The sequence below is a fragment of the Aptenodytes patagonicus genome, chromosome 13 (genome assembly GCF_965638725.1).
Source record: "Aptenodytes patagonicus chromosome 13, bAptPat1.pri.cur, whole genome shotgun sequence".
NCBI lineage: Eukaryota > Metazoa > Chordata > Aves > Sphenisciformes > Spheniscidae > Aptenodytes > Aptenodytes patagonicus.
Window position 1 is genome coordinate 14,616,250 of NC_134961.1, and position 14,283 is coordinate 14,630,532.

General features: G+C 42.3%; 1 protein-coding gene across 2 annotated transcripts in view; it reads left to right on the top strand.

Moving 5' to 3' along the window:
* The window catches only part of ABCC6 (ATP binding cassette subfamily C member 6), a 28,048-nt gene that overhangs the window by 11,559 nt on the left and 2,206 nt on the right, over window positions 1-14,283 (top strand). Inside the window, exons 13-30 of one of the 2 annotated variants that reach the window (XM_076351252.1) lie at window positions 173-319; window positions 1,016-1,103; window positions 1,395-1,464; window positions 2,182-2,308; window positions 2,779-2,955; window positions 3,378-3,545; window positions 5,042-5,225; window positions 5,704-5,767; window positions 6,288-6,408; window positions 7,306-7,513; window positions 8,605-8,915; window positions 9,667-9,866; window positions 10,551-10,677; window positions 11,287-11,388; window positions 12,133-12,279; window positions 12,836-12,994; window positions 13,236-13,402; window positions 13,883-14,077. In XM_076351252.1, the coding sequence (XP_076207367.1) occupies window positions 173-319; window positions 1,016-1,103; window positions 1,395-1,464; window positions 2,182-2,308; window positions 2,779-2,955; window positions 3,378-3,545; window positions 5,042-5,225; window positions 5,704-5,767; window positions 6,288-6,408; window positions 7,306-7,513; window positions 8,605-8,915; window positions 9,667-9,866; window positions 10,551-10,677; window positions 11,287-11,388; window positions 12,133-12,279; window positions 12,836-12,994; window positions 13,236-13,402; window positions 13,883-14,077 (2,762 nt within the window). Of the gene's footprint in view, window positions 1-172; window positions 320-1,015; window positions 1,104-1,394; window positions 1,465-2,181; window positions 2,309-2,778; window positions 2,956-3,377; window positions 3,546-5,041; window positions 5,226-5,703; window positions 5,768-6,287; window positions 6,409-7,305; window positions 7,514-8,604; window positions 8,916-9,666; window positions 9,867-10,550; window positions 10,678-11,286; window positions 11,389-12,132; window positions 12,280-12,835; window positions 12,995-13,207; window positions 13,403-13,882; window positions 14,078-14,283 lie in introns of those variants that run through there. The other variant, XM_076351254.1, reaches the window with a different exon arrangement.

Below are 14,283 nucleotides of genomic sequence, written 5' to 3' on the forward strand. Positions count from 1 at the left end.
AACGTGCAAGACTTCTGCCTATGATATTTGCAGAATGGGTACCCCGTATATGGGTGATAGCCTGGATTTAACTAAATGGGTTCCAGAGTCTTTAGGAAAAGGCCTGTCGCCCTTGAACCATTCTCTTCCCTGACTGAAGCAAATGGTTTGTTTTTCCTTTGCTCCCTTTCAGATTGCGTTTGTCATGTTTGCTGTCTACACGCTGGTGGATAACACACACGTCCTGGATGCTCAGAAGGCCTTTGTATCTTTAACACTGGTCAACATTCTCAACACTGCGCACTCCTTCCTGCCGTTCTCCATAAACGCTGCTGTCCAGGTTAACTGCAGGCTATGTTCCTTTTTCTTTGGCCATAAGTGTTTTTTTACATATCATCATTAAAAGGTAGGGATTTCTTAGGGCTTTGAACGTCAGGGCTAGCTATTTAGTTGCTACTGTGAAACAGTGAAGTGCAAGGACTTGCAGCTAAAGGTACTTTGTAGTACTGTTTTTCAGAAAGGCTCCATATATTGACAAAATAGTCACCAAGAACAACTCTTAAGTCTTTTGGGGTGAATGACAAGGACCATTAGATCTCAGAGGTGCTTCCAGTTCTGTTTCTAATCACAGAAATCAGAATAGATGGAGCAAAGTCTCCATGGAAGATCAGTGGAAACCCTGCTAGCCCAGGCCAGAGAGAAAAGCAAGTCATTGACCAGTAAGAAATTGGGAAATTGCACTTCCCTCTTGCACCCCAAGACGACTGTCACAACTCTTTATGTACAGAAGCAATCACTGGAAAGATTGCAGGAAGAATTGGAGAGAAAAAAGCACCAATTTCACTGCGTGAACAGAAAACACGGGGAAGAATATGGTTTTTTGCTAAGCTAAGTGGAAATAAAGGCAGTTAACATAAGGAAGAGCTGCATTTGTCCATCTAAGCCTACAGCATCTGCAACATAGCACCTAGTCAACATGGGTCTTAGCTTCCTTTCTATTTTAAATCTTATTCTTTTGTGTGCTTCTTCATTTCAGGCCAAAGTTTCTTTAAACCGCTTAGCAGCTTTTCTGAATCTGGACGAACTGAATCCTGAGAGCTCAAGCAGAAACACTTCTGACTGTGGTAAGCTTTTGTGTTAGCATTGTTGTCTTACAAGAGGAGTAGTTTCCATTGTTCAGCTTCCACTCTTAGGGTGCCTATCATACTCGAGAGAAAAATGTTTGCCCCTTACTGTCTCTCAGGCCTATTTATTTCTAATAATGAAATCTAATCTGGTAATTAACCCCTTCTTTTCATACTTAAGGTTCATTTTATGTAATATAAATACACACTGAAACATAAAGTCACATAAATAGGGATATTTCTGTACCTACCTTTGACTTTATAAGCGTTCTATTTCTCTTTATATTTTAGTACAGGCAAGTATCACCATAAGAAATGGGACTTTCTGCTGGAGCAAAGAAATTTCTCCTTGTCTTAGAAGGTACAGACTTACCCTTAGTCATCTCAATTCTGTAGGTCAGGGTGGATGCTGAATGAACTAATTCCTCAGGGCCTAAGTGAAACCAGTGTGGAATATCTGGAGGCTTCTGAGTTTGCTTCATATTTAATGTTGAATTCTAAAAATTATAAAGTCAGACAAAATGTAATCTTGCTTTTATGCTTGGGAGCACATAAGTGGGAAGGTACCTGTATCTGGATGTTGCCTTAATACATGGAGACTTTACACAATTTTCTTGTCCAAATATGAAGTTACAGTAATTTAAGTAAAAAAGTAGAATTGATGGTACACAGATATCATATATGACATCAGTACATGCTTATTTCAAAAGGCATTGCAGTTTTAGAGAAGAAACAGTGTTGAACAGTTCTGATGTTCAGGAATGTTTTAAATCCAGTGCTTTGGGCTGGCCTATCTCCAGAGTGGGAACCTGCGTCTTGGATCTGGGTTTGAAACTCAGATGGGGATGTGGATGAAGACTTTCTGGTTGGAGGTGTCTTTGAAGGGATGACTCATGTTCTGCTGCAAAAAGTCATCATGACAGGAAGAGTAACCCTGTGCACCTGAGGCCTCAAGTATGAAATTAGGGGGTTTAGTTGGTACATTTTTATTGCTACAAGACAATAGCAAGAATTTTGGTCATTTTCTTTTCAGAAAGTGTATCTAAGAGGTGATAATAGACTAATCTTTTCTCTATAGGATAGATCTTACCGTGCCCCAAGGCTCCTTGCTTGCTGTAGTTGGCCAGGTGGGTGCTGGAAAGTCCTCCTTGCTGTCAGCGTTACTTGGTGAGCTGGAGAAGACAGACGGCTGCGTGACCATGAAGGTAAATTTTCCCCTGAGCATTTGCTTCTAATTAGGCTATCTTCAGGAACAGTAAGTTATTAACCAAGGCATCAAGTACTTGATGAAAACCCATTTACTGCTGAATTTTAACAAAGACTGTATGTAGCAGCCTGCATTTAATTATCTGAAGGTGCTTAAGACCTCTTGGATGAGCCTGGCCCTCAGGAATGGGAACTGGAACAGGACTTCAAAGATCCAGTTCCATTTCCCACTCTGACAGTGAGCTCAGGTGGCATTGTGGTAAATCACGTCACCTGTTTCCTTCTCTGTAAGATAATGAAAGTGCAGACTCATATTTTGTAAAGCCCTCTGAGACTTGTCAACAGTGATGATCATTCCAGATTTCTATAAAGCTAACTGGGAGAGTTTTTCTTCAAAGACGGGTCCCCACAGTGTCAAGTTGAGCTTACGAAAAAGATTGTGAACATTCTTCCACTTCCATTTTTACAGGGCACTGCAGCTTATGTCCCCCAGCAAGCTTGGATACAAAATGCTTCAGTGGAAGATAATATTCTCTTTGGGAAAGAGATGGATGAAACATGGTTCAACAGAGTGATAGATGCTTGTGCACTGCAACCTGATTTGGAGAGCTTCCCTGCAGGGCAGAAGAGTGAAATAGGAGAGAAGGTACTGGCTTAGGTTTATATTTTGGCCAACTTTTCCATGAGTAGCTACAACTTTGGGCGTCCTGCTTAAAACACCTACAAAAGGACTAAACTTGCAGGAGGCAGATGCTCAGTAATTTCTGAAAAGTCGGGCCATGATTTAACGGGGTCTGAAGCCCACCTCCTGACAGTTAACCTAACCAGAGATATGAGAGATGCTTAAGCCAAAATCAACAAATCCAGGTCATTCCTGGGTCCTCTTTTGCAGGAGAGTGGAGTTGCTCAATAGAATCTGCCTCTGCATCTCAAGAGCCCTATTTGGAGAAAGGGAGAGAAGCACTGATTTAAAAATAAGGAAGTCATAAAACCTCAGTGTGAAATGGAGCCAACAGTTGCCAAATATGCTGTAGCTTTGGAATAAACAGTGTCAATACATTTTTACAGGGAATAAATATATCTGGAGGGCAGAAGCAAAGAGTGAACCTTGCTCGTGCCGTGTACCAGAAGGCTTCGATTTACCTTCTAGATGACCCCCTCTCGGCTGTCGATGCCCATGTTGGACAGCACATTTTTGAACATGTTCTTGGACGCAATGGCTTACTGAAGGACAAGGTGTGTTATAAATCCTGAACTGTAAAAGATCGCAAAATGTATGCAATTATCAGGGCCCTGAAACGTTTCCAGTAAGGTGGGTTACTCACTGTATCAAAGACTCCCAAATTCTTTTTTGCTAGTGGCAGCAGGTACTACCGTTAACAACAGTGGAAGTGGAATGGGTAGCCTCTGCAGTCCACACAGCACATGGAAGTCCTGCAGTGAATCTCACCTAAGAGGCGGAAGACTGAAAAGTTAGGTTCTCCTGAAAGACTGTCTTAATCCTCATGCAAACCACGTGCCTAGTTCCAGCCTTACTTCTACAGCAAGCTTATAGTTCTTTGGTCTTCCGTCGACATTATCCTTCTCCCTTTTTGAGATTTACGTCTAGTATAATTAGGAAGAGCTGTCTGATCTCTTCCAGCTCATTGTATCTTATCATAACGTCTAATGCTATCACTTTTGAATAGTTCAGTGGCACCTTTACAGTTCTCATCACCCTAATGGTCATCACTTAAATTTCAGTCTTAAAATCCATGTTAAACACTTCTCTTCCATTCTTTTTTGCATTGGTTGTGTTTTGTTATTCCTTGGTATTTCTCTGCTGTCAAGCAATCTGGATAATAAATGTGGTTACAAGAGAAGGGATGCTACAGCAGCTCTGTTTGTTTCATGGTATAAATTGCCTACAAATACTTGATTCAATTTCACATTGTAGAAGGAAAATAGGTAATTTCTTTCATTAGAAAGTCCAATTAAAACAGACACATCTGATTACAAATACCTTTCTCTTCATGTGTAGATTGGTTGCAAGTATCAGAATGTAATTATTGTATTGAAACATAGAAAGACTGGCAAAGAAAGAAGGTATCAGACTTAAGCAGTACTCAGAGGGCTTGATTGTATATTAGAAGTACATGACATACCAATTTTTTATCTAGGGAAAAATTACTTTTCTTATGTCCTTCCCTACATGCAGTTATCTGTGCAAATATGCTCAGAAATTTAAATGACAAGGAGCTGCACTCTAACTCCATTCAGGGTGATGAAGATTTCAAGCACAAATTTGATTGTGAAATACTGATATCAGTGACAATAAATGTGACATACTATTCAATTAACATCATTCTACTTAAGAGCTTCAGCCTGAGGGGAATTAACAACACGAAACTGGTCAGTGAGCCAAGCAAAAGGTCCGCCTACGCACAGGGTGCTAGCCTGGGACTAGCCATCCTCACTCTTCTATGCTGTGCGTGACACAAAGCAAGTTGATTCACCCCTCCCGCTCCCAAGTTCTGCACTTTCAAAATGGGCACAAAGCTGTGCTGCAAAGATAAACTTCATCAAAGAGAGAGTCAGAAGTAATAGGAATAAATAACAAAAATATCTCCAAGTTAGTAAAAATCATAGCTCACACTGAGTACGTCTGTCTTCAGAAGACAGCTGACTGCAACAGCTCGAGTGGGCAGGGAAACACCAGAACAATTGTAACTGTTTTCTCTTTATTCAAGCAGACTCGTGTGCTGGTGACTCACACAATCAACATTTTGCCTCAAGTGGACAACATTGTTTTGCTGGTGGATGGAACGATCTCAGAAATTGGTTCCTACCAAGAACTTTTCCAGAGAAATGGGGCCTTTGCAGAATTTCTTCATTCACACATTGCTGCAGAAGAGAAGGCAGGCGCTGGTTTTCCAGGTAACCCAAATGAGTTGGAATCGTTCTTCCTAGTTCTATCAGTCAGTTGTTTCCTTAATATTATACTTAACATTAAAGAACGGGGGGGTGGCCTGCTGCTGTTCACAGCTGGGAAGAGAGAAAAGAGAATAAAACTGGAAAAGCCAGTCTTACATTTGTTCTGTTATGGACATTTAAAGCAGACATCCAATCACAGTAAGCTGTCGCTTTGTGTGGGGAAAAATATGCCTGTCAAATTAGCTTACTCATCACCTTAAAATTGGTTCTTGAATAAACAGTTCCATCTTAGTAGACAACAATCATGCAGTAAACAGAATTACCCACTATACGTGCTATTCTTCAAGCCTCACCTTGATATTTCTACCCTTAACAATTCTTTGTAATGAATCTTTCTTCCATATTACCAGTCTCTCAAAGGCTATACAGGACAAAACGGGATTCTAAAGCATTTAGAAGAAAAAATGCATTTATTTCACAGCTATAGGAGACACCAAAGGCACCATCACCTCTAGAAACGGTCCATCACAGGAGAGGCTCTTTAGGTAAGCTTAAAGCTGTCTCAGACACTGAAGAACTTGCTCCAAAAACCCATACAAGCTTACGTGGAGGCTCCGAGCATGATACAGGTTTGGGATTGATCTGTAAATTAATAATAAGAGCAAACAAGCAAAACTCAAGAATAGGTAAGAAACTGCTCTTGAATGTGGATGTTGACTAACATTTTCTCCATATTTCACAAGGAGGCAGAATTTGTTCAGAGCTCACGTACAAGGCATGTTGATACATTTGCTTGCTGTTCACTTCCCAGTGGGGCTGTAAGGTCTGACTCATTTCAAACCAGCCACAGCTAGTGAATGCTTAAAGCCTCTGTTTGTTAATAGCTTGACAGAGCCCCGTGCCTGTGATAAATACGGACAATGGTTGGGGTCACTCTGGAGGACCCCGAAAACTGCAGCCCTCAAAATAGGCATGAATATAGGGGTGGATGGGTAAGGAGATCCAGCTTTAAAATATGCATTGCCTTGGCTAAAAATTGAAAGGATTTTTGTTTTCTTTATGAAGTGATGATTCAGTCAAATCTTCTGCTATGGGAAGGGAGGTCATTCCTGTAAGTCAAGACTGTACCGCTGCTGCAGCCACCAAAGGAAGATTAACCAAGGGAGAGAAAACTCAGCATGGCAGGGTAAGCACAGCACCTTCTGTAAAGACAAGGACACATACCATGGGTTTATTACTGACCCACTTGAGGAAAGAGATCCTGAATCAAGAGTTGACCTGAAGGGGGGAAAGCACGCTGAGGCAATCAGCGTGAGGTGGTGGTAAGGGACAGAAGAGGACGGATTATAAGGGACTTGTGATCTTGAGTCTGTCCACAGACTCTTGAGGCTGGTGGGAAGGGGCAAAGAGGCACATCACTCTTCTCATTGTGCCCAAGGGAAACACCTCAAAAGGCTGAGGCAAGGAGGGTACTGTGAAAGGAAAGAAGCAGACGTGGGATTCCAGCTAGAAGGAGTCGGGCATGAATGAGGTACGTATTCAGGGCACATTGTAGCAGCAGTAAAACGTGGGGAGGAAACGAATACCTGAGGCTACACACTGGTACTGAGAAGAGATGAGAGTAAGAAGTCTGACACCCCCCAGAGGGGGGCTGCTCTTCCCCTGGAGAAGCACAGTATTGGCTGGACTGGGATTCTCCTTACCTCTGCCGATCAGCAGTTAACTCACACAAGCAGTCAGCAGAATACATGATAGTTCTCACTCACACCAACAACAAATGAAAACCACTGCCTGGCATAAGGAAAGCCTTATGTGCATTCCAGCAGTAACACGAGCCTATTGCAATAACATTCATAAGTTGATAATAATCACTCATTAACACCATGGATTTATTTAAGTATGGCTTCATTATTCATCCATGAGGAAAACGAAAGAATTAACATGGTTGCTATGGCCCGTGACATATAACTGAGTAAGTATGCCATAATAAATCATTCCTTGTTTCAGAGGTGCTTTTCCTTGCTAACAAACTTGATCCTCCCAACCTCTTCTCCTATTTTTCCCCCCAATTGTTTCGCTCTAGGTTAATACTTCGATTTATGCAGCTTACCTGAAGGCAACAGGCTTACCGCTGTGCGTGTGCATCATTCTGTTGTTCACATGTCAGCAAGCCGTGTCATTTTCTCGTGGTTACTGGCTCAGCATATGGACAGATGACCCTGTTCACAATGGGACACAACAGCACACAGAGCTGAGAGCTGGAGTCTTTGGTGCACTAGGAGTCGTTCAAGGTTCGTTTAACTTGCCCACCTAATTCTTTGTATTTCCATCTCCCTTTCCCATATCCAGGATGTTTTCTCAGAATATAAACAAGTGCATACCCACGGGCTCTTAGCCTCCTGGGCTTTTGGCACCAGCCCTAGAGGTTTGGCATGGGACCGAAAACTACAGGCTCTGACGCACAGAGAGGATTTCTAAGGGATCTGAACAATATTTCCGGTGTTACAGCCTGAAGTTCTACTTCATGGTATGCTAGAAGTAGTCTCCTGTGCCTTTCAGCAAACCATGATGAATAGTGTCTTCCTCTATATTTCCTGCTGGAACTAAATGACCTGAGCCCCTAAAAAACATTCAGCAATGGAAGAACTACAACATCCTTATTTTTCTATCCTGCCCCCTTGTATCCAACATCTTCTGCATATCTTTCTTCCTCTTATCCCTTTCCATTCCTCCAATATAAATTAATCATATCAAAGTGCAAGCGGTGGCTCTTCTCCATGCTGAATTAAATCTTGGTTTAGGTCTTCTGAGTGTAAAGAGAGAGAAAAAGAAGAACTTGTGGAATTCTACATTTCTTTAAATCTTTCTCTTTAAAAATGGCCACAATTCTTTCAGTCACTCTTTAAAAAAAAGAAAAATCACTTGTTTTAGGACAGACATCAAATCTGGAAAAATCTCAGCCCAAGTGACAAAAGATTGAGAAAGCTTTGAACAAGTTGAAAAGAGTGGGAAGGGTTGGGTACCCTTCTGTGCTAACAGTGAGTCTGTAGGCAGGAAACCTAAGACTTTGAATAATTCAAAGTAATTCCAGTCAAGCTCATTTTGTGAAGAATAAAGAATTTGTCCTGTGGGTTTAAGTTGCTGAATCCATGGCCCCGTCAAGTTTGCTTAGAAGGTCTTCCGCCCCTCTGTAACTACCCTAACAGAAAAGGTAGTCTACCCTGCAGTTCTGAGGCTTGGCTTAATTGCTACCAAAGAGAAAGTCAACTCCTTTCACTAGTACAGCATGCACAGTACTAACTGAAAATCATGATCTCGCAAAAGGGAACTTCAAGGTGAGTTTGTTCAGACTTAGTAACAATTATTATCTTTTATATTACAGCCCTTGGCAGATTTGCCTCCACAGCAGCTGTCCTTCTAGGTGGCGTGTTAGCATCACACAAGCTGTTTCTGCAGCTGCTGAGGAGCGTTGCTAGATCCCCAATGGTCTTCTTTGAGCAAACACCCATTGGAAACTTGCTGAACCACTTCTCCAGAGAAATGGATGCTATTGATTCTGTCATCCCTGACAAGCTGAAGTCCTTGCTGGGATTCTTGTTCAACTTGCTGGAGATCTACCTTGTGATTATAGTGGCTACACCAAGAGCAGCAATGGCTATAGTGCCCCTGACTGTTCTTTATGCTGCATTCCAGGTAGGAACTCGTAGAGATACACAGACAGGAGAGGCTGAAGCAGCATAGCCGTGTCCCTGCAGAAAGCCTCCTTCCATTTCTTAGGAGTGGAGATGTGCAGAAACTAGTTTCATGATCTTGAATCGCATCTGAACAAGAGTAATGTTAGTGGCTCTTTCCACATCACCTCAGCCTTCCAAAGCATCCCAGAGACCTCACAAAGAGGGTTGTGCTTTTCTGATGTCCAGATCAAATCCTACCTACAGCTATACTCCTTGTCTCCATTAGTGTAAATGCAATATTAAGACCAAAAGCGTTTTTCCTTTCCTCCAGAATTCCTACCCTGCTTTTTAATACATCCACGTATGCCATGCAGCTCTCCCATTGGGCTCTGAAACCTCAAATGCTTTGTCAGCTAAGACTGAACATGAGGGAAGGGCAGGTAAGGGTGCAAGTACGCCTCTGTTCTCCATCAAGCAAAGGGCTGGTCTATAGGAGAAAGTAAGTGTGAGTTTAGAGGCTTTGCAAGTTCGGATTACCCTGGCTTCTTTGCATTAACTAACCATGGGGTTATTCTTCATGAAGATAGGACATAACACAGGCAGAAACGCTACCTAACCTTTTAAGGACATCTACCTGTACATTAGATTTTATAACACCAGAATAGTACATACTATTGCACTTGTTGAGCCCTTCCCAAATTTTCTGTGGAGCACCTCCATGGAGGCGTAAACCTTCTAATCACTTCCCCTTCCATTTCCCTTCGTACCAGCATTTCTATGTCACCACCTCCTGCCAGCTGAGACGCATAGAGGCTGCCAGCAGGTCACCCATCTACTCCCACATTTCAGAAACTTTCCAAGGGAGCAGTGTGATCCGTGCTTACAAGGACCAGGAGAGGTTTATTTTGAAGAGCAATTTTCTAGTGGATGAGAATCAGCGAATATGCTTCCCTGGAGCAGTTGCTGACAGGTACAAATCTGCAGTGTAAAGAAAATAGTTTATTCCCATGGCTTTGGTGAGTGGAGATGGCTGCTCTTGGGGCTTGGGTGGAGGTGCACAGAAGATGAAACAGTGGTGCAGTGTTTTGGGGGTAGGGTAGCCTCTTTCATTATTACTTGCACTGCGCCCCTCTCTGGCAACATGCCTCTCACACAAACAGTATGCTCCCATCTCTGTTGTGTGGCTAGGCACACACATGCTTGACACAGCTAGAGGTATCACTTGGTGTCCAAAATGCAGGAAGCTGTAGTACGTGCCTGGTGAGGCCCATCATCACATGACAGAGTGCATGAGGCATGCAGAACCCATCAGACAATAGAGCCATCAGCCACCAGTCATGAAACAGGTGAGGAGTACCAGAAGGAGTGAGAGATGTTAGACCAGCTCATCCAAGAAGCTGTGTGCTGGCTGCTGTCATCCAACAGGCCTTGGAGAAAATCCTAACAGAGACGATAAGCCAACCAGTTTGGACAGACTGGAGCCATTAATGAGCTACAAGGTGGCTGGATAAGAGCAAGCAGGGCGTGACAAGAACTTTGTTGAGCACCCTGTACCCCAGCAGCTCCGCAAGTGTTTTGCAAAGTCATCATAGATGCTGTTGAGAGAAAGGAAGAGGGCACCCAGCAACAGCCCTGTACTCTCCTCCTCTTGCAGGTGGCTTGCAACAAACCTGGAGTTTCTAGGCAATGGCATCGTGTTGTTTGCAGCACTATTTGCAGCAATGGGCAGAACAGATCTTAGTCCAGGAACTGCTGGCTTCTCCATTTCATGTGCTCTTCAGGTAACTCAGCATTGAAGTAATACCATGCTTACCTTTCATCAAAAGCAACTTGCATTTTAATTTCTGCTACCATTTTAATTTCTAAGAAATTATGAACTATTTCTGTGGCTTTCTAGGTGCCTTCTCCTACCAAACCCTGCTGTCATTGCTGAAACCCAGAGCATCTGGAGCACATGGCCCCTTAGAGAGAATGAACCTGATAAACATAAGCACCAGCTATCTTTGTCCTCCTGCATATGAACTCATACTTCAGTCACAGCATGCTCTGAGCAACTGAAGCATGGTCTTCAGTGTCTGTCTTACCTGCTTGTAGACTAGTTACACAGCAACCTAAGAAATAGTCACACTATGTTTTAGCACCCAAGTCAGTAGCATTTCATTCTCTATAAACTTGCTGAGAAGAAGCTATGGGGGGAGCTGGCTAGGCTCTTTAAACACGGCTTTACAAACTTTCACAAGGATCCATGGTTATTTTTTAGCCTTTTAAGGGATGATTTCTCGAGTAATTAGCTGATGAGGAGGTCTTAAACACTAAGACAAAGTACCAGATACCTCACAAGTACAGGTCAAAACTTACTTTATCTGCCCAAATGCTTCTGTTTCTGCTAGATAACTGGTGTTCTGAACTGGATGGTGCGCTCCTGGACAGAAATAGAGAACAACATTGTTTCTGTGGAGAGAGTGAGAGAATACTTGAGGACTCCTAAGGAGGTAGCTAACAAACTATTGATCTTACTAGTGGAGGTGAACATCTCTGCAAACTAAACGAGTAACTTTTCTGTTCCACCTGGACAAACCCCCTAGTTTTCCCTGTCTAAAAGGCCAGTTATGTTTCCTTTAAAGAACTGCAGCATTTGGTTTTTATCCAAGTGACTAGGCTTGTTTTATAACCTCTGATCATCGTTATTTCCTTAAGAGAGAGTTAAGCATTAGATTGCCATTAAAATAGCCTCACTTGGTAACAGTCATGGAATGAGCTGTAGTTTCTGCCCATATTTGGAGTATGTATTTATTGTGCGAGTTCAGATGCAACTCTCCGATAACTGATGGCTGCTAGATAGCCTTTTAGCCACTAAAAGTCTCCAGTGCAATCATTTTTGTTCTGTAATCTTTATTTCTCCATATGCTGATCTAAGATCCTACTGAAGGGGACTTTCACAGTCCTGTTTACAGGGGCGTATAAATCTTTTTTTTATTGAACCACTCAGTGTCAGAACTCTGACATGCAAACAAATGTTTATCCCCATTTTCGGTTAAGATGATTGGCATCTTTGCACAAAATGAAAAGTCAACATTTGCAATATGAAAGTTAGAGGCCTTTTGTCTTTTGGAAACAGTAAACAGATCAGGGGAATTTGGCACAGATGTCTTCATAAGCTTCCTGTTTCAGTATGGCCAGTTGATTTGGTAATTAAAATCAGCTTTATACATTGCTGTTTGTTTTCATCTATTTAGGCACCCTGGACTCTGAATGGCAAACTTCAAGGTCAAGTTTGGCTCACTGAAGGAAGAATTGAATTTAGAAACTATAGTTTGCGATACAGGCCAAATTTGGACTTGGCACTGAAGCATGTCAATCTAACCATCAATGGGCAAGAGAAGGTAGGCAAAGCCACTTGTTTCAGAAGAGCTACAAAGTGTGAACAGTGCTTTGCAGTGATCAGATCTGGGCAGATACAGTCCCTGCCCTACACCAAGGTATAGTAACTTGTAAGCGTGAAAGCTGCGGTAAGGTATGAGCCCATCTATCACACCGCACACCTCTTCTAGTACAAAGTAGTGTTTCCAGGATTGCTGCATACAGTAGATGTTCTTCTGAATGAAATTTAATTTCACAGAGGGTTAGCAGAGTTACAGCAAAGGAATTTTACTTTTTGAATCTAGTGCCACATCAAGTCCCTGTTCTAGCTGCTGAGTCTTATAGTTACTCTTCCCACCAAAGGCTTTCAAGATTCCTTCTCGTACAAAACAATTACAAATTATAAACAATTCCTTTTAAGAACGTATTGCTAGACTACGTGAATCTTGAACAGCCCTGAAGATTTGATCCTGCAAAGCTGTCTCTCTTCAAAAGGCCAAGAGGAACTACATGACAGGTCTGTCCAACTGTGGAAAACGATCAACATCAAAACCAAAAGCTTTCCATTGCACTTTACAGATTGGCATAACTGGGAGAACAGGAGCTGGGAAATCTACTCTTGCTGTGGGATTGCTGCGATTAGTGGAAGCTGCAGAAGGAGCGATCCTAGTTGATGGACTAGATATTGCTCAACTAGGTCTCCATGACCTTAGAACAAAGATAACTGTCATTCCCCAGGTATGAAATTAATTTCCAAAATGCTTCAGCAGTGTTGTAAGTCTTAACACCTAGGAAGGGTTTATAAAGATTCTGTGAGAGGAGGGACATGCAGAAATTTCAAAGTTGGAAATAACCTCTATGCCACGCTAGTCTCCCATTCAATATAGCATTAGTCACAGATTTGCACCCAGCCGGGAAAACTGGAGAGCTCATTTTTATAATTCATTTCAGGAGTTGTTTGTACTGTCTCTGTGCTCAGGATCCAGTTTTGTTTTCTGGCTCTCTAAGAATGAATCTCGACCCATTAAACCAATACACTGATGCAGACATCTGGACAGCTTTGGAACTGACTCAGCTCAAGAACTTTGTTGCAGATTTGCCGGATCAGTTGGAATATAAATGCACTGACCAAGGGGAAAACCTAAGGTACCTTATCTGCAGAAAGACAGTGGCAGGGCAGTGCCAGCCCGTGGGCTGGGAGAGCATCGAGCTAGTGGGACAAGGAGTCTAATTAATTTTTTAAAAATAAAATTTTAAAAAAATGGTTCCCAGACAGCAAATTGCTGCATTATTGCCCTGTTTAGCAGCATGAAATCAAGTCATAAGACACCGAGTGGAAGACCTTTGAGACTTAATCATTGTGGTGGCTTGTGTTTGTGCAGTACTTAAAACACTGGAATCCTGTTCCAAGTGCAGATCTCCTGGGTGCTATAGTAATACACTCCCTTCATTTCCTTAGGTTGTTTCATGCTGTTACCTGCAGTGCCACCAGCCTCAATCACCCTTTCAGGGAAAGGGAACAATCACCTTTTCATTACTATTTTCAAATTAGTCATGTATTCTGACCCCAGTTTATACTGGGGTATAATACTGCTCTCAGTTTACCATCCCTTTTCTTACTTGCAGCACTGGTCAGAAACAGCTGCTTTGTCTGGCCAGAGCACTTCTTCGGAAAGCCAAAATCCTCATTCTAGATGAGGCCACAGCAGCAGTAGATTTAGAAACTGATCTTCAGATTCAATCCACCCTGAGGGCTCAGTTCAAAGACAGCACAGTGTTAACAATAGCTCACCGGATAAACACCGTCATGGACTGCGACAGGTAATATCTTCAGCCACTTTCCTAAGGAGGAAGGAAGACACAGGCAACCTGTGTGAACTAGACAAACCACAGAGTGTTAGTGAACAGCAATTTCATTTCTGTCCTTTTCTTGTTTAACCCTCAAAGCTTTGCTTTAGAAATTGTAGGAGCTATCTTATATCAGCTAGGCACCAATCATTTATTCCCAGATGATGCATTTCATGCTG